We start from the raw sequence: 19847 nt of genomic DNA, 5'->3' as shown, positions 1-19847 counted from the left end.
AATTCAAAGGCTTTAACCATGCGAGCCGTTCAGGGAGGGGCAGGTCCTCCAGGGAATTAACCTTCCGTATTCCTTCCTTTATCAGCCTAGCTTGTTCTATGTCATGAGTGACTCTCATCAGTCCGGATGGATCTATATAGTGGCAGCAGGCGGGTCCCACTACCTGACAGAATCCCCCTTGAGATGCTGTGAGATAGTCGAGCACCATAGAGTGTTGGTTGGTTATGACAATGAGCTGTCTCATATCAGCAGATCCTACATTGATGGCGTCAAATAAATACTCAGTCACATTATCAAAGATATCACCCAATTCCTCTATCATCTGAGCATTCCTTAGAGTTCCGAACATAACTCCCAACGGACCAGTGAGAACCATCCCAGTCTTAAGATACCATGGGGTGTGCATTAAATGCTTGGGTGGCTGGGGAGAGGGTGCACTACGCTTTGCTATCATGTGACCAGGGACATTTTTATAAGGGAAATCATTCTCATTCCATACCCAGGTGGCCGGCTCTAACCTGGCCAGTGTACATGCTCCTTCAGCTCCTTTAGGAATCCACCTATATGCATTACTCCCACATACTATGTTTATAAACTGAAATTTATTAAGAACAGCTATTGTCATTGAAACTAACCTGGTAGTGGCAGTGTAAAGACACCAAGAGTCATCTAAATCTGTAGTGACTGCCCTATAATATTGTAATGACTAGCATTCTGGGTCAGTATTTATACTTATAGACATCTCAGCAGCTCCATCTCCATACTGACCTTCTCTGGTTTCTTCATCTACGTAAACTGCCTCTCTCTCTCAATAGAGTTACAAAATATTGCATAGTTTTTACAGCAATTGGGGCATGTGAACAAATCCAGCAATTGGATAGATTTCTGACCTGGGCAATATAGCTATGGTACTGGATAAATTTATTAGCCCATCATTTTGACACATCACTATCCCATGCTCCATTCCTAAGGCTCGGGTGATTCCTTGGCACACTTGTGACGTAAAATGACTACCTCGGTCACTTTCGATTACCTCTGGTACTCCAAATCTGCAAACAACTTCAGATATTAACTTTTTAACCACAGTACGTGCATTTGCATGAGCACAAGGCCATGCTTCTGGCCAATTTGAGAAAAGATCCACACATACCAGCACATATTCATAGTTGCCTTCCCTTGGAAGCTGAATGAAATCAATCTGCAGTCGCTGAAAAGGGTACAATGGCCTCGGGGTGCACTTTAGTGGCACCTTTACTGTTTTTCCCACATTGTGGCATGCGCAGATTACACACCCCTGTACGAATTTTGTAGCAGCATAATGTAACCCTGGTGCGACCCAACTTGCTTTTACCTGGCTTACCATTCCATCCTTGGATTGGAGTGTTAATCCATGGGAGAGGGAGCACACCATAGGGAACAATGCCCTGGGCAAGCAATACCTATCATCCGCTCTCCACAATCCATCTTCTTCCTTCGCACCTGCGTACCTTTGCCACTCTTCCTTTTCTGGTGCAGAGGCCTGATCTTGCAGGTTCTGAAGTAATTGTAGATCCACCTCCCCTGACACCTGTACAGTGTATGTTCCTGCGGGAAGAGGGAACAAAGCAGCCTTGGCTGCAATATCAGCTCGGTTGTTGCCTTCGGCTTCCTTAGTGCGCTCCTTTGTGTGAGCTTGCACTTTCACTATAGCAACTTTCTTAGGCAGCTCCAATGCTCTAAGGAGCTGGGCCACCAATTCTGCATTTTTAATGGGCTTACCAGAGGAACCAACAAACTGTCTGCTCTTCCATATGGGACCATAATCATGGCATATGCCAAATGCATAGCGGCTATCTGTGAAAGTATTTTCTGTCAAATGTTCAGCGATTACACACACGTCAGCGAGTGCTTTCAATTCAGCTTCTCAAGTAGACATCCTAGAAGGCAAAGCTTTACTTTGTACCACCTTATATTGATCAACTATTGAATAAATAACCTGTATAAGGTACTTCATTTTGATAAACCTGTGACACATCTATATAAAACTCTTGATCTACATTAGGGATTGGTGTCTCTTGCACATTGGCAAGTAGCCATGTTAAAAATACAGTATACCCTTAGCATGTCCCCCCCCAATTCATGACAAAGCAAATGGAATTGGAGGTCATAATTTGGGATTCCTAGAGCCGAGGCTGAGAGAATGGCCTACTTCAAGTTCTTGAACCCCTCTTTTGCTTCCGGGGTCAGTTGGCATGGCTTCTCTACAGTAGCTGGTCAGCCCCAGGAATATACTCAGTGGCAGATGGAAGTGAGCTCCATTGCTTGGCTTATGGCTTTTTCTTCTGGTGTTATGTGTTTCAGCTGAAGTGAAATGCAATGACCTAAGAAAACAACCTTTTCCTTTGCTATTAGCAGTTACCTCTTTAGACCTTACATACTTCATGGTACAAAAATATTAACAAGGAAGCCTTTTCCATTAAACACACAGTACCCGTTTGATCTCTCTGCTCAGGGGATATCGTCTAATACGCACCGGTACAGTTTCTGGCTTCAATCTAATGAATACTGGTACTATCCTAAAAAAAAAACCACCTGTCTTATCCTTTACCCATACCGCATCTGGTATCTGCTCGAGCATATGCATTATTTCCTCACATTGGTCAGTTGCAGTTTTTCTCGCCATCTAGCTAAATTGGCAACATCCTTGTGAGAGGGTTGCTTCAGACAACGGGCCTGTAACAGTAATGCCTTTCTTCCAAACTTAATAAAAAAAAACTGCATTCATAGTACTCAGGATATCAGCACCTATCAAGATTATAGGACATTTATCTTTGACTAGTAATTATGCACACAAGTATGTAGTATGTGCTATTCACACATTCATAGGTTCTGTTTCATACAAGGGATGATCTATTCCACCTGCTCCTAATCCCTGTACCATTTCCCCTGTCATGAATTGTGGTAAACAAAAGATCCTGAGTTTGAATTGTTGTGGCATATCCTTTTACTTATATATTATAGTACGGCTCACCCCGTATCAATTAAATATTTCATTTGTTTCCCAGGAGGACATTTTAATTATGTCATAGTGATTGGACCATCCTGTGGGGGAACCATTATTTTTGTTTACACTTCTCTGGACTTGTTATCCCATCTTTTCTTTTCTTCTCTCTCTACTGTTACCCTGTGATGTATACCTATACCTGCCACCTGGACCACAGTTTTCACAGCATTCACTATTGCATTATTAAATGCATCCGGAGTTATATTCACCATAACAGGAGTCGCCTTCTGCTGTTTCTTTACTTTCCAATTGTTAATCTGGTCCTCTATCCCCTGAACATGGGAAGGGATTGTATATACATTCTGGCCGTACTCTCATCACTTCTGTTCTCAGATCTTCCTTCAATCCTATCAGTAACATATTTTTACAAATCTGGCTTCTCTGGGGTTGTCTGCAAGTGTAATGTAAAATGTTTCCTCATTTCTCCCCTCCGTAGCAATTGCTTGGGGCTGTTCTTACCGGAGTGGAGAGACTGTCTGTGAACCCCTGTGGCGACCCAAGGGTAATAAGTATAGAGGAGAAGCATCATATACAAGTCAGCTAGTTTGCATCTGTGGAGACATGGGGATCAGTCCTCCCCCGTGTTTGGCACCTATGGGACCCCTGGCTGATGGTATATCACCAGGGTCTACCAGAGATGGGGCGTATAGAATTATACAGATGTTAAGGCTGCAGAAATCTCCTGTCAGCACATAACTTTGCTCTTTGGGCTGCTTAAGGGGGGGCCGGTCTCATCCCCTCCGCTACTACAGGGGCGCAGGGAGCTGTGGAAGCACAGACTGATCTTGTGAAGGGGAGCAGCCTGTGTGTGGAGACGCTGCAGATTGCCTGACATACATTCTCTCTAACGTCATCACATTTAGTATTAACTTCATCATTCATCATAACTTCTTAGTAATAACGTCATCATTCTTAGTATTAAAACACAACATATCATTCAGAGGTTCTGATCCACGCTGCAACTTGCACACCATAATCACATTTTCCCAATCCATACAGCATGCTCCTTACTTAAACACTCATCGTATCTCTCAGCATCCAAACATCCATTCCTTGGCACTTCTGCCTTTTTAAAAATTGTCAGCGGTATTGTTAACTGCTCCATAATCCTGCAGGTCCTTTATCTTATATCTCGGATCCGTAGTCTGTCCTGACCAGGTGTGCCCAGCACCATAACAGCTGTCAAAGGTAGCGACCCCTGTCTTCAGCCCTGTTATGTAATAGCCGGATCCCACTGGTCTACTACAATAGCCAGCAATCCCACTATCAAAGCAATAACCTGAACCGCAGCTCTCTGTTCTGTCCTGATGCTGATACATACTCTCCCAAACAATTAGACAGATTACTGTCAACAACACAGCTCCAAACACAAGCGCTGTATACTCCTCATACAGCAGAATCAGAACCTGGATTCTCGCTAGACTCTGAGCATGCCAAATCTATTCCTGAGTCTGTCTTAGAGAAATCAAAATAATAATCATGTGAAACCATATCTTGCCACCTTGGCATGTACCATCTAGTCTCTAAGATGTATGACCAACTTTTTACATGACAAGAGAATACTCTATACAACTTATTTACTCTCTTGTACTGATGGGGAACAACTGGCGTCAAATGTATTCTTTCCAGAAACCAATCAGATCTTAATCTTCTCACACTTTACTATAGTAACCGAATGCAAACAATTTTCACATGACATGTAACACGTACACTTCACAGACTAGTATTCATCTCAAAGTGTCTCAAAGCCACCGGGCAGTAACTGGCTCCTGCACTTCCAAATCTTCGCTATCTCACAATTGACCGGGATATCTCGAGGTACTCTAAAATGAATATTTATAGTCAATATATACACTCTCACAGGTCCAAGCCACGTTATGCCTGCCCACCAGCCGACTCCTCCAGTAATCTTTTCCTCAGACTTCCAATAACGTGGGGTTTTCAGATTCACACCAACCAATCAACCAATTCTTATCCTTTTACTACTTACCAACTGGATTCTGTCCCTTGTAGGACTGCAACTACTGGTAACATTTGAGTCACTAAGAGAGATTTCCCTACTCTCACTCAAAGGGGCGGAGGGAGCTGCGGACACAGACTGCGCTGTAAAGGAGGGGCTGCTGCTCGTCCCTGCGCTATTTGATTTCTCCCTCTCCTATTCTGGACAAACTCCCTCTCGTCATCAGTATTAAAATATGGATCATGCTGCTCAGCTGTTCTCATCCATGCGGCCACTTGCTTCTCATAACCATGTTTCTTAATCCATTTATCATGTTCTCTGCTAAATCGCTTCCATCTAGAGTCCAATACACCTATCCAGCTTTTAAGCAATGCATATGACAAGAATATACTCTGCGCCTATACTGGTGGACTGAACACAGACCCTTTTCACACAGCATATGGTGCACACATAGTAAGCATCTGTCTGACACTTCAATCACATCCATACACGCAGTACTTCTGTACTCTCTCGCTCCCCGCATCTTATAAGAAATGCTCTAGTGCCAATGGACGAAAACATGAATCACATCTATTTGTAGAAACTCTTGCTTGGTTCACTATATCCTCTAATTAGCGTCCTATCTGAGTGCCGGGTTGCATACAAAAAACATTTATATTTATATTCACATAGATTGTCTTCACGTGATTCTCCCTCTTTACTACAAACTCCTACCCGGGACCTTCCTGTAAATTTTTCCAAGTAGCAACTAACTGGAGAGTTTTATCTTACTTCTTTGAGTAAGAAAACTATTTTATACACTGAGCACACGTCCTTTAGTCTCCATACATCAACAGCGCAGCTTAGTGTCCCACAACACAGATATAGCAAATATCAGGACTGCATTCTGCATGCAACATACAACTCACACACAATTGTTCCCATAATCCAAACACACAATTTCAGCAGTCTTTTGGTCTATCCGGTCTTGCTTTGCAATAACAATTAAGCACACAAAATTAGGATGTTAGGATGGTTAGTATTTTTAGTCAGATAAACAAATACAAATATGCAACCACAAACAATACAAACTACATTAAAGCCAAGAAACAAAAGAAACAAAACAAACAAAAAAAATTAAAAAAAACTTAAAAATAAAATAAAAAAATAAAAAAATAAAACAAACCTTAATTTTTGTTACCCGAGGGGATTCCCATTCAAAGATCCAGACAGACTGACCTACCTACCCTGTCTTAGGGAGACAAGAAAGGATGCGAGCCAAAATGGCTCACGTACCCGGGTCTCCTTTCTGTTCTCCCCCCGACAGAGCAAGGCAATCCTTTTCAGTCCAAATTGATAGATAAAGGGGAATTCAATCTCCCTGTGGGCCTCCAATTGTCAGCGCCGGGATTTTTTCTTATGGTCACCAACCTCGGGTAAAGCTCATTTAGAGCTTCTCTTACCTAGGATCCTAGAAGTGGAAGAATAAAGAGAGAGACACAGGTGGCTTGTCCTTCAAGTTAATCTCCTTTATTGGGAGGGTCAGGGTAGATCTTTTATAGTGAATCAGAAAGAGGAAATGAACAAATATGGATACTTCCATAATGTTGTGTAACAACTTCGAAATGGTGGATAGTTGGCAAAAACAATAGTTATATAACAGATATGACAAAATGATATATTATGTGTCTAATTGGGGATGACGGGAGTATGGCACTTCCTTGATATCAATGTAACAATTTGTGGAACTGCATCCGGTAATACTAATAGGCCAGAATACTTAGCCTTGACATTTTAGACATTATTCTGAGAAAAGAGAGAATTTTTGGAACTGACCACTTGGCAGAATCTCCTAACCACGTAGACAGATGATAACAATTAAAATTGTGTCATGAGTTGCAAGTTATTTTTCAGTTATTTTTCTGGACTTTAGAAACTAAGATTAACCATTTCTTTGACAATGACAGTCCATACAAGGCCAGTTGCTCCAAAGATCACAATCTGGCTTCTCCAAACGTATCCATGATTCAGTGATGGTCAGTGGAGCAGATCTGTATTCTTCCAACCGAGGCTGAAACCCCCTAGGTTGTTTTCTATAGAATGATAGATCTGTGTCCCTTGTGATGATGTTGTGGCTGCTGTCCTGTCTCTTGTCCTTTGGATGTATAGATGTCTTGGCAGAATCTCTCTGGCTGTTTCTCTCTCTCAGTCTCTTTATACCAAGGCATGTAACCCATTTTTACACTTAACAAGTGTCCCTCATTCAGTATTTACATAAAGGGTAAGAATGGAGATGAGATTATTATAGCATTACTTGATTATTTAAACTATTTGCATAGTTTTTCCCTCTCTGCTTTAGAAGTCAACAAACTGGCTCCATAACACAATGCATAATTAGCATATCAGCAATCAATCATCACTAGGGATCAAGGATAAGCGCACGATAAAAAGTCAATATTACCGACTTACACCAACAAGTCTGTTTTCTTGACCCACTAGAAATCAACACTTAAATTTAAAGCCAACATACAGATAACATTCTATTATTCTTCATTTGCGAAAAAATAGCTGTCTGGTTATTTAAGATACAATGCTGTATGTCTTCACAATGCCAAAAGTAAAAAAAGAAATGTTTTTAAAAATATAAAAAACAATATAAAAGTTCAGATCACCCCCCTTTCGCTCCTTTTCAAAATAAAACAATAAAAAAATCAAACATACACATATTTGTTATAGCCGCGTTCAGAATCGCCCAATCTATCAATATAAAAAAAGAATTAACCAGATCGCTAAATGGCGTAACGAGAAAATGGTCAAAACACAAGAATCACTTTTTTTTGGTTGCTGCAACATTGCATTAAAATGCAATAAAGGATGACCAAAAGATCGTATCTGCACCAAAATGGTCTCCATTAACCCCTTCACCCCCAAGGGTGGTTTGCACGTTCATGACCGGGCCAATTTTTACAATTCTGACCACTGTACCTTTATGAGGTCATAACTCTGGAACACTTCCATGGATCCCGGTGATTCTGACATTGTTTTCTCGTGACATATTGTACTTCATGTTAGTGGTAAAATTTCATTCAAATAACTTGCGTTTATTTGTGAGAAAAACGGAAATTTGGCGAAAATTTTGAAAATTTCGCAATTTTCCAACTTTGAATTTTTATGCCCTTAAATCACAGAGATACGGCACACAAAAAACTTGATAACTAACATATCCCACATGTTTACTTTACATCAGCACAATTTTGGAACCAAAATTTTTTTTTGTTAGGAAGTTATAAGGGTTAAAAGTTGACCAGCGATTTCTCATTTTTACAACACCATTTTATTTTTACGGACCACATCACATTTGAAGCCACTTTGAGGGGTCTATATGATAGAAAATACCCAAAAGTGACACCATTCTAAAAACTGCACCCCTTAAGGTGCTCAAAACCACATTCAAGAAGTTTATTAACCCTTTAGGTGCGTCACAGGAATTTTTTTGAATATTTAAAAAAAATGAACATCTAACTTTTTTTCATAAAAAAAATACTTCAGGTTCAATTTTTTTTATTTTACCAAGGGTAACAGGAGAAATTGAACTGCAAAAGTTATTGTGCAATTTGTCCTGAGTACGCAGATACCTGATATGTGGGGGAGAACGACTGTTTCGGCGCATGGCAGAGCTCAGAATGGAAGGAGCGCCGTTTGACTTTTTCAATGCAAAATTGGCTGGAATTCAGATTGGACACCATGTCACGTTTGGAGAGTCCCTGATGTACCTAAACAGTGGAAACCCCCTACAAGTGACCCCATTTTGGAAACTAGACCCCCCAAGGAACTTATCTAGATATGTGGTGAGAACGTTGAACCCACAAGGGCTTTACAGAAGTTTATAACGTACAGCGGTACAATTAAAAAATCATATTTTTTCAACAAAAATGATCTTTTCACCCCAATTTTTATTTTCCCAAGGGTAACAGGACCCTAAAAGTTATTGTGCAATTTGTCCTGAGTACGCTGATACCCCACATGTGGGGGTAAACCACTATTTGGGCGCATGGCAGAGCTCGGAAGGGAAGCAGCGCCATTTGACGTTTTTGGCTGGAATAGAGATCGGACACGATGTCGCGTTTGGAAAACCCCTGATGTACCAAAACAGTGGAAACCCCCCACAAATGACACCATTTTGGAAACTAGACCCCCTAAGGAACTTATCTAGATGTGTGGTGAGAACTTTGAACCCCCATGGGCTTCACAGAAGTTTATAACATAAAGCCATACAATTAAAAAATCATATTTTTTCCACAAAAATGATCTTTTCACCCTCAATTCTTATTTTTCCAAGGGTAACAGGACCCTAAAAGTTATTGTGCAATTTGTCCTGAGTACGCTGATACCCCACATGTGGGGGTAAACCACTATTTGGGCGCATGGCAGAGCTCGGAAGGGAAGCAGCGCCATTTGACGTTTTTGGCTGGAATTGAGATCGGACACGATGTCGCGTTTGGAAAACCCCTGATGTACCAAAACAGTGGAAACCCCCCACAAATGACACCATTTTGGAAACTAGACCCCCTAAGGAACTTATCTAGATGTGTGGTGAGCACTTTGACCCCCCCAGTGCTTCACAGAAGTTTATAACACCCGGGCGTGAAAATAAAAAATTCGTATTTTTTCCACAAACATGATCTTTTAGTCACCATTTTTTATTTTCCCAAGGGTACCAGGAGAAATTGGACCCCAAAAGTTGTTGTCCAATTTGTCCTGAGTATGCTGATACCCCATATGTGGGAGAAAACTACTGTATGGGCACACGTCGGGGCTCGGAAGGGAAGTAGTGACGTTTTGGAATGCAGACTTTGATGGAATGGTCTGCGGGTGTCATGTTGCCTTTGGAGAGCCCCTAATGTACCTAAACAGTGGAAACCCCCCACAAATGACACCATTTTGTATACTAGACCCCCCAAGGAACTTATCTAGATGTGTGGTGAGCACTTTGAACCCCCCAGTGCTTCACAGAAGTTTACAACGCCCGGGCGTGAAAATAAAAAATTCGTATTTTTTCCACAAACATGATCTTTTAGTCACCATTTTTTTTATTTGCCCAAGGGTACCAGGAGAAATTGGACCCCAAAAGTTGTTGTCCAATTTGTCCTGAGTACGCTGACACCCCATATGTGGGAGAAAACTACTGTATGGACACACGTCGGGGCTCGGAAGGGAAGCAGTGACGTTTTGGAATGCAGACTTTGATGGAATGGTCTGCGGGTGTCATGTGCGTTTGGAGAGCCCCTGATGTACCTAAACTATTGAAACTCCCCACAAGTGACCCCATTTTGGACACTAGACCCCCCACGGAACTTATCTAGATGTGTGGTGAGCACTTTGAACCCCCAAGTGCTTCACAGAAGTTTATAATACTCGGACGTGAAAATAAAAAAATCATTTTTTTCCACAAAAATGATATTTTTGCCCCCAATTTTTTATTTTCCTAAGGGTAACAGGAGAAATTGGACCCCAAAAATTGTTTTGCAATTTGTCCTGAGTAGGCTGATACCCTACATGTGGGGGTAAAACACTGTTTGGGCGCATGGCAGAGCTTGGAAGGGAAGGAGCACCATTTGACTTTTTCAACTCAGAATTGGCTGGAATTGAGATCAGACGCCATGTTGCATTTGGAGAGCCCCTGATGTGCCCAAACAGTGGAAACCTCTAATTATAACTCCAACCCTAACCCCAACACGCCCCTAACCCTAGCCCTAACCCTAGCCCTAACCCTAACCCTAGCCCTAACCCTACCCTAACCCTAGCCCTAACCCTACCCCAACACACCCCTAGCCCTAACCCTAGCCCTAACCCTAATGGAAAAATGGAAATAAATACATTTTTTTTATTTTATTATTTTTCCCTAACTAAGGGGGTGATAACGGGGGGTTTGATTTACTATTTATGGCGGTTTTTATGTTTGGCGGCTGTCGCACGCTAAAAGACGCTTTTTATTGTAAAAATAGTTTTTGCATCACCACATATTGAGAGCTATAATTTTTCCGTATTTTGACCCACCGAGTCATGTGAGTTCTTATTTTTTGCGGGACGAGTTGACGTTTTTATTGGTACCATTTTCGGGCACGTGAAATTTTTTGATCGCTTTTTATTCCGATTTTTGGGACGCAGAATGAACAAAAACCAGCGTTTCATGAATTTCTTTTGGGGGGTGCGTTTACACCGTTCCGCGTGCGGTAAAATTGATAAAGCGGTTTTATTCTTCGGGTCAGTACGGTTACAGCGATACCTCATTTAGGTCGTTTTTTTATGTTTTTGTCGGTTTTATGCAATGAAAACTATTTTATATAAAAAATAATTATTTTTGCATCGCTTTAACTTTTTTATTTTTTCGCTGATGATGCTGTGTGGTGGCTCGTTTTTTGCGGGACAAGATGACGTTTTCAGCGGTACCATGGATATTTATATGCGTCTTTTTGATCGTGCGTTATTACACTTTTTGTTTGGCGGTATGATAATAAATCATTATTTTTTGCTTCGTTTTTTATTTTTATTTTTTAAGGGGTTCGCTAAAGGGGTTAACTAATGGGACAGTTTTATAGGGCGGGTCGTTACGGACGCGGCGATACCTAATATGTGTACTTTTATTGTTTTTTTTTTATTATTTCCAAAAAATGGATTTATTCGGGGAATATTTTTTTTTTTTTTCTAATTTATTTGGCGATTTTTTTTTAATTATTTTTACACTTTTTTTTATTTTTTTTTTTACTTTATTAAATAGTCCCAGGTGGGACATCACTGTCCTGTGACAGATCGCTGATCTGTCACATCACAGATCGCTGTGACAGATCAGCGATCTGACACAGGCAGTGCAGAAGGCTTCCTCATGCCTGCGCTTTGCAGGCACTGAGGAAGCCAGCTTCCGAAGGCCCCCGTCGCCATCTTGGATTCGGGGGCCTGGAGGAAGGGAGTCCCCCGCAGCAGCGCTGCACATTGCGCTGCCGTGGGGGGCTCAGGGAAGCACGGAGGGAGCCCCCTCCCTGCCGATGCTTCCCTTTAACCCCCAGTACACCGCGATCGTGTTTGATCGCTGTGTGCAAGGGGTTAACGTGTCGGGGGCGGTCCGTGACCGCCCGACACATTGTGCCGGGTGTCAGCTTTGATAATTAGCTGACACTTGGCCGCGATCAGCGGCGCTCACCACGTGCCCGGGTACCGTGGACGGGATAGTACGTCGGATGGCAGAAAGGGGTTAATAACATCAGCTCGGTACACAAAAAAAAGCCTTCACCCAACCCGAGATCATGAAAAATGGAGACACAACGGGTATCGGAAAATGGTGCAATTCTTTTATACTTTACCTAATAAAGAGGAGTTATTTTTACTGATACAGTGAGTATGGAAAGTATTCAGACCCCTTTAAATTTTTCACTCTTTATTTCATTGCAACCGTTTGGTAAATTCAAATTCATACTATCTATTCTTGACACGGGACGGGCTTATAAACTTCCGAAGTATATAATTTGGTGTTTGGGATCTGCGAATATGTGGCTAGTTTTCTGTTTCGGATAACATGATACATGATTTTAGGTTTTTTTTTCTCATTTAGTCTCTCTTGAATATAGGTCAATATTAAATAGTCTCTTAATGAGTTGCCTTTGGTGAGGACGATGAAACCCCTAGAAATGAGAGTGAGTGTGTATATGTCACCTCACCCTATATACTGAGATGTGGGGTATATGTTTTTTCTATTAGTCACTTTCTGACTAACCTTCAGGGGGTGAATTATGGGTATAGTTTTACATTTGGAATTAATAAAGTTTAGTTTTATCCTTTTGTCAGCAAACATGTGGAATGACAAGAGATAACCCATTTAAGAAGATTCAATTTTGGTTAAAACTATTCCAACATTATAACATTATGGACATAAAAAAGGCTTCTCTCCTGTGTGGATTCTCTGGTGCTTAACACATTCTGATTTAGTGTTAAAACATTTCCCACATTCTGAACAGGAAAAAGGCTTCTCCCCTGTGTGAGTTCTTTGGTGGGTAACAAAACGTGATTTATGTGCAAAACATTTCCCACATTCTGAACATGAGAAAGGCTTCTCCCCTGTGTGAGTTCTCTTGTGGGTAAGAAAATGTGATTTCTGTCCAAAACATTTCCCACTGTCTACACATGAAAAAGGCTTCTCCCCTGTGTGGATTCTCTGGTGCTTAACAAAATCTGATTTAGTGTTAAAACATTTCCCACATTCTGAACAGGAAAAAGGCTTCTCCCCTGTGTGGATTCTCTGATGATTAACACAATCGGATTTAGTGCTAAAACATTTCCCACATTCTAAACAGGAAAAAGGCTTCTCCCCTGTGTGAGTTCTCTGGTGGATAACAAAATTTGATTTATGTTCAAAACATTTCCCACATTCTGAACAGGAAAAGGAAAAGGGCATCTCCCCTGTGTGAGTTCTCTGGTGGATAACAAAATGTATTTTCTGGTTAAAACATTTCCCACATTCTGAACAGGAAAAAGGCTTCTCCCCTGTGTGAGTTCTATGGTGAGTAACAAAATGTGATTTCTGTGCAAAATATTTCCCACATTCTGAACAGGAAAAAGGCTTCTCCCCTGTGTGAGTTCTCTGGTGGATAACAAAATGTGATTTCTGTGCAAAATATCTCCCACATTCTGAACAGGAAAAAGGCTTCTCCCCTGTGTGAATTCTCTGGTGAGTAACAAAATGTGATTTCCATGCAAAATATTTCCCACATTCTGAACATGAAAATGACTTCTTTGCTTTAGGAGCAGTTTGTTTTTTAATGCCTCTTTTGTGACTTTGATTTTCCTTGGTAGTCAGTAATGAATCAGAAGATGGGACCTGTTTCATAAGATCAGATGACAGATCTTTGCTGTGAATAGATGATATATCTGGAGAAACAGCAATCACTTCAGTTGTGTCTTGTAAGATCTCAAGATCATCAGATTTAAAAACTGAAGATGTCAGCTGTCCCTCTGATCTCCTGGTACAGTCATCTGCTAAGATAAAAAAACTTTTTTAAATAAAATATCCTTGAGTTTTATATTTTTGAACAGTTCTACTTAGCTTGCCATTTTTATGGACAGTTTATGTAAAAATCTTTAATTATTTATCCAAGACAATGACAGTTCACAGTCTAATAGAAAACCTTGTTGGATGAGCCAGTAGTGTGCGGTGTTCAAGTGTTTGTTCATTCTGCCTCCCAAATATCAAATATAAAGAAACCAATCAATGTTATGTAGGCGAAAATAATACCAATTCTCATCTCACAAAAAAAATTCCCCACTCAGGTCCATCATCTGTCAATGGAAAAACAGAGGTTCCCACACTATTAGTGGCTCAAAGGCTGCTGAAAAGCAACAAGGTTTCCATAAACCAATCCAGCAAAATTCGCTCTCACTTCGGAGTCTTGCAGTGTGCGCAAACAACATTTAGGATCCCTGTATTTAGCAATATTATAGTGAGAAGAACCCACTTAATTTGCGATGTCTCCTGGAGAACAATCTGGGCACTATGTGCTGGGTAAGAAAATGGCAAATGTGTAATTTTCACTCTCCAACATCCACTGTGTGTTAATTTCCTGAAAGTGGCTGTGGAGTCAAAATATTCACTCCTCCTAAGGATTATAACCCTCAGTGAATTAATTTATAAAATGGAATCACTTTATGGGGATTTCTACTATTCTGGTTTTCTGTCATTTAGTTATATTAGGGCTTCTGCATATGGTGTGTCCAATCTCATCTGGGATCTGTTCCTGCTGTCCAGCTGGAGTAATCTGCTCCCTACTTCAGCCAATTGGAAAGTACCACACCCTACTAAAGCGCAAAGCACATGGCCGGAATCTGCCAGATACAGCGCTGTTCTCCTCTGGTTCAGTCCTCTGTGCTCAGCTTGTGGCTTGTGTATTTGTTTCCTGCTGTGACCGTGGCCCGTTTACTGACTACTCTTGTGTCTACTGATTCTTTCCTTCTGGTTCTGACCCGGCTACCTGACTATTCTTCTTGCCATCTAACACCACAGAGTAGCAGGTAACACCATGGTCCAAGCCTAGGGGTCCCAGTGTAAGTCCAGATTCCATGTGAGGGTGTTATAGGGCGATGAGCAAGGCAATCCTTGGGAAAGCAAAGAAGATAGAGCCAAGCATGTTCATGGTGGACATCTTTTGAGCTGCCAGGTGACCACGAACAGTGCTCCCAATACATTGTGTCTGCAAACTATTCAGCTAGATCTGCATTCAAATAGCTAAATGGCGCTCCTTCCCTTCTGAACACCGCCAGACAGTAGTGTATATAGGGTACAGTGCGAAGCTGGAAAACAATTTCTAAGATCCATTTGTTTTCTATTATCCTTTGTGAAGAATTCCAAACTTACCACCACATAAAGTGACACACGTCAGATATTAATAATGGGGCCTGATTAGGAACTACTGAAATGATCAAACTCCACAGTCTCCATCAGTAATAAATGAATAACTAGTGGTGAAACCTCTCTGGTGTAATTAGAGTATGAAGCCACATAAACCATATGAAGCGCATCAATCCCTCTAATCTTCAATAAGGTCGCATCGCTATTATGACATGATCTATAATGTTGGGGAATGGTTTTCAGATCCCCAATATCGGACACTGTCTTGGCCGCGCCAATGTCCCGCACATGCTCGCGCACTCGAATCCTGAGTTCTCTTATTGTCAGACCCACATATATTTTGGGACAAGGGCACGTGGCATAGTAAATCACGTTTGAAGTTCCACAGGAAATTCTCTGTCTAATCTGGAGTTCCCTTGTCCCATCTGATGAGAAGAGAACTAGAGGGATGGATGCGTTTCATATGGGGATTAGGGGTGGTGACAGCAAACATTTTTTATCACAGACGGAACTCAGGTGGTTCATTCAACTGGACACCATGACCCCTAATGGACTCAATGAAGTTTTGAGCTTGGCCCCATTCCTATAGTCTTTGGGGATTTAACAATTATGCATCAATTGGTCCCGGATATTATTTTCTTTTTTGTTAATGGATTCCCAATGGGATGATTTGCATTATTCTCTTTATAGTATATTCCATATGGATATCTGGGTATATTTATAGGCATATAATATATAGGTAATGAGAATTCCTCCTGTCCTTTTTCCTCCACAGGTCTATATCACACTCCCTCCTTTTTTCTGGCAGTGTGTTGTTTTTATATTGTTTTTAATTTTTACTCTTTATTTTCACTAATCTTTTCTTGTATGTCAATAATTTATATTTAGTGACCTTGAGGACACCATATGTCTCCTTGGACCCTCACCCTGTACCATATCTATGTGAACCGCATCCAGCAGTCTCTACAGTTGTGGGAATCATGACCATATATTGTATTCTATGTATTTTATGTACTTAGTATGTGAGATTTTTTCACTGTTTATGTCATATACGATGTACATTTATATATATGTGATGACTTTTTTTACGGTCATGACCCGATTAGGATAATTGTGTGCATGGACCTTAGGGTTCTTCCCATGTATGGGATATAATTATGAGCATATTATATCAAACATGTGAATCGGATCTAGTGGCCTTTATAGTTGTATGTGTCATGACCATATATTCGTTTTATGCATTTGATGTATTTAATATATGAGACTCTTTATCGCCTGGGCTATATGTGATGTATATCCATGTATGTATGTGATGATTCTTTTGTATGGCCATGACCCCTTTAAAAATCATTCATCTTCCCGGTATGGATTTTTGGGATTTCCATTTACCCTATATATGGGATACAATTATGGGCGGCTGTGAGCATCTCTCTGCGGTGGTAATTGTGCTGCTGACAGATGGGCATCTTTATGTGTTGTACATGGGCGCCTTGGTCTTTTGACCTGTGTCCTGTGTTCAGCATGACGCCTGTTCTGTGCAGCGGTGCTTTCCGACCTCAGAGCGCATGCGCCGATGAGGCCACGATGATTGGTTGATCTCGGTCACGTGACTGTGGTCACAGGGTATATGAAGGTCCTGTGGAGATATGGTTACTATCTCCTTGATAAAGCAGCCTTTCTGCGCCACGAAACGTGCGTCAGGGGTCACTGCCAGACGCTTCCCCTCTTCCTCCTGCATCCTCTGGTAAGATTTTGATCTGACATTTATTTCTGTCTTTCACTGGTGGTCGCCCTTGTTTATGTCCAGATTCATTGCACCCTAAGGACATTATATGTCTCTCCTCCTTACTTTTTGAGCTTTGCTCAGGGGATTTACTTGAAGTAATCTGGGCCATATGGCCATTGATTTTTGTAGGGCGGTATTATATTTTGGGCTTCCACTTGGGCATGATGTCTAAAATACATATATGAGGACATTATTTCCATCTTGGATGGACGGGGGGATGGTCGGGTATGTGTTCATCTGCTTTATATTGGCACCTCATCATGATTTTGTGCACTTCTTTGTACGATAGTTAATAAAAATTATTAATATTTTTGCAGTCGTCGTTTTGCTCCCTTTTTTCTCCGGTGTTTCCATGTTTATAGGAGCTGATGTGGCTTGTGCCTACGGTGAACAAATTGTTTTGGTATCATCCATAGGCATTTTAGCATTTTACATGGGAATCTTGTTATTAATCCCAGGGGGTAGGTGGATCCTCCAGGTTGTAAGTTCTATAGAAAAGGGCTTGCAATGCCCAAAGTCATTTGAACAGTTTTGGGTGGAGGAGAATGTTGTGGTCTAGAGGCAAAATGGTGATCATGGTAATGCGGCCGGACTACACCACCGATAAAGCAGCCACAGCTGGTGACTGAGAGGAATCTGTGACTTCTCTGCATTCAGTGGTCACTACTCACCTGGGTAGTCATATGTGGGAATCTCCTCTTTACACCACTCATCATCTCTCACATATGTCTCTGTAGTATTAATATGGGTCAGATCTTCACCCTGAAACAAATATTGTAAAAGTCAACGATAGATGGAGAAGTTCCATCTATGATCAGCTCTAATCCTGCCATCTCCACCGTTCTCATTACACAAGTATAAAACATATAATACTGGTGGATAAAAGAAGACTGAGCACAAGACCTTCACAGCCGTCTACACATCATAGGGGAGATCTCCTGACACCTTCTCTCCATCTACCTGATGATCCTGAGGAGCACTGGGATCTTCTTGGTTACAGTCCTGTGGAAGAAGAGGACGGGGACATCTCTCTGGTGTTGTCCTCTTACTGGATAGATCTGGAGGAAACACATACAGGGACTGAATTCATTCTCTACATACAGATAATTATAGGCCGTGTGTATTTAGTCCTGTCTATTACCTGGTGATGTGAGGGGCTGGGGAACCTCCATTATGACGTTCTTGTACAGATCTATGTGTCCTTCTAAATACTCCCACTCCCCCATGGAGAAATAGACAGCGACATCCTGACACCTTATAGGAACCTGACACATACAATGATACCGTCATCCCCCGATCCCTTCATAATGTTACTGTATAATGTCCCAGCATTCCCAGCAGTGTCACCTCTCCAGTCAGCAGCTCAATCATCTTGTAGATGAGTCCTAGGATCTTCTGGTCATTGATGTCCTCATGGATCAGGGGGTGAGGTGGAGGCCCCGTGATTGGGCTCAGGGGTCTTCCCCATCCCTCAGACACAGGGTCCTGACAGTGATCACTAGAGATCTTCTTCACCACTGTGTAATCCTGGTTATAGAGAGACACATTAATAAATCTCACTACAGACATTTCCAGAGTCCTCACCTCTCCAGGTCTGTCCATCTGTTATTCCCATAGATAAGAATGATGTAATCTGACGTCATCAGAATCTCTCACCTCTCCAGTGAGACGGAAGAGGATCTCTAGGATGAGGTGTAATATCCTCTCTGCCATCTTGTCTCTGTCCATATCCATCCTTGATGGGTAAATCAGGAAAATGTTCTTATGTAGAAGATCTTCACTGAGAGGATCCGATATTGTAGAGACCTGAATGAGAAGAAGATGAGCCGATGTAACATCATAAGAATCCTGTGTAATAATATAATTACTGGAGATAATACGGGAAACATATGAGGAGATTTATTATCTTACAGGGTTTAGTTTTCTTCCCTGACATCTACTAATAAAACCTATATATTTAGGCCACAGACAACAAGCAGTTTCCTCCTCGGAGTCGGCAGCTGAACACGTTCCTCATATACTCATCTTCCATAACGCTAATTCTCGTCTCATTACCGACACTGGAATCGGCATTAGCAATACTGCAGGAGATATTCATTACACGCGACATGAGAAATAACTCCTTCATGATGAGGACGACATCTTCATCTTCTACTGCGGCTCTAGAGACAGATTTGGCCAGAGTCGGTCACTGCCTCCTTCCCCACCGGCCGTCTATATGAAGGTTTCCCGTCTTCCCCGCACTGGAATCTTCTCTCACGTTAGATCTCAGCTCTGAGTCACACACAGAAGTTTGAGGCTTTTAGAAAAGATTTTTTGTTTCCACAAACACAACGGACAGAAATGATCTGATCCCAAAGTCTCCATGTACAGTGATTTATGGGGATTATTTCTGGCCTTAGGCTTTCCTATATTACAAGAAAAACTCCAGAAAAAGCCGATATTAAAATGTTTCTAAAGAAAATTGGCTCCAACAATTCTTGTAAGAAGAAAAAAATAACAAAAAAGCAGAAGACACATTTTATAATTTTTAACATGTTAAACATTTATTAAAAATAAATTAATCTTTTTGGTCCCCAGAACATAGATGTACACCGCAGGGACGGCACAGATGAGGCTGCAACAAAAACCCAGACAGTTTAACCACTTGCTGCTGTGAAAAGCAAACATGGCATCTAAGAAGGTG

At 41.4% G+C, this 19847-nt stretch overlaps 1 protein-coding gene across 1 annotated transcript in view; it reads right to left on the bottom strand.

Moving 5' to 3' along the window:
• Window positions 1-19847, bottom strand: part of LOC141099695 (uncharacterized) — a 103750-nt gene that overhangs the window by 70985 nt on the left and 12918 nt on the right. Inside the window, exons 2-6 of the mRNA XM_073587656.1 lie at window positions 18509-18688; window positions 18303-18426; window positions 18122-18219; window positions 17833-17923; window positions 12906-14009 (exon numbers count right to left, since the gene is read on the bottom strand). Coding sequence (XP_073443757.1) covers window positions 12906-14009; window positions 17833-17923; window positions 18122-18219; window positions 18303-18426; window positions 18509-18688 — 1597 coding nt within the window. The remainder of the gene's footprint in view (window positions 1-12905; window positions 14010-17832; window positions 17924-18121; window positions 18220-18302; window positions 18427-18508; window positions 18689-19847) is intronic.

This window comes from Dendrobates tinctorius, unplaced genomic scaffold, assembly GCF_039654945.1.
Source record: "Dendrobates tinctorius isolate UK_male_01 unplaced genomic scaffold, ASM3965494v1 ptg000101l, whole genome shotgun sequence".
NCBI classification, from domain to species: domain Eukaryota; kingdom Metazoa; phylum Chordata; class Amphibia; order Anura; family Dendrobatidae; genus Dendrobates; species Dendrobates tinctorius.
Note: the sequence above shows the minus strand (reverse complement) of the source record. Positions and strands in the feature narration are given on the sequence as shown.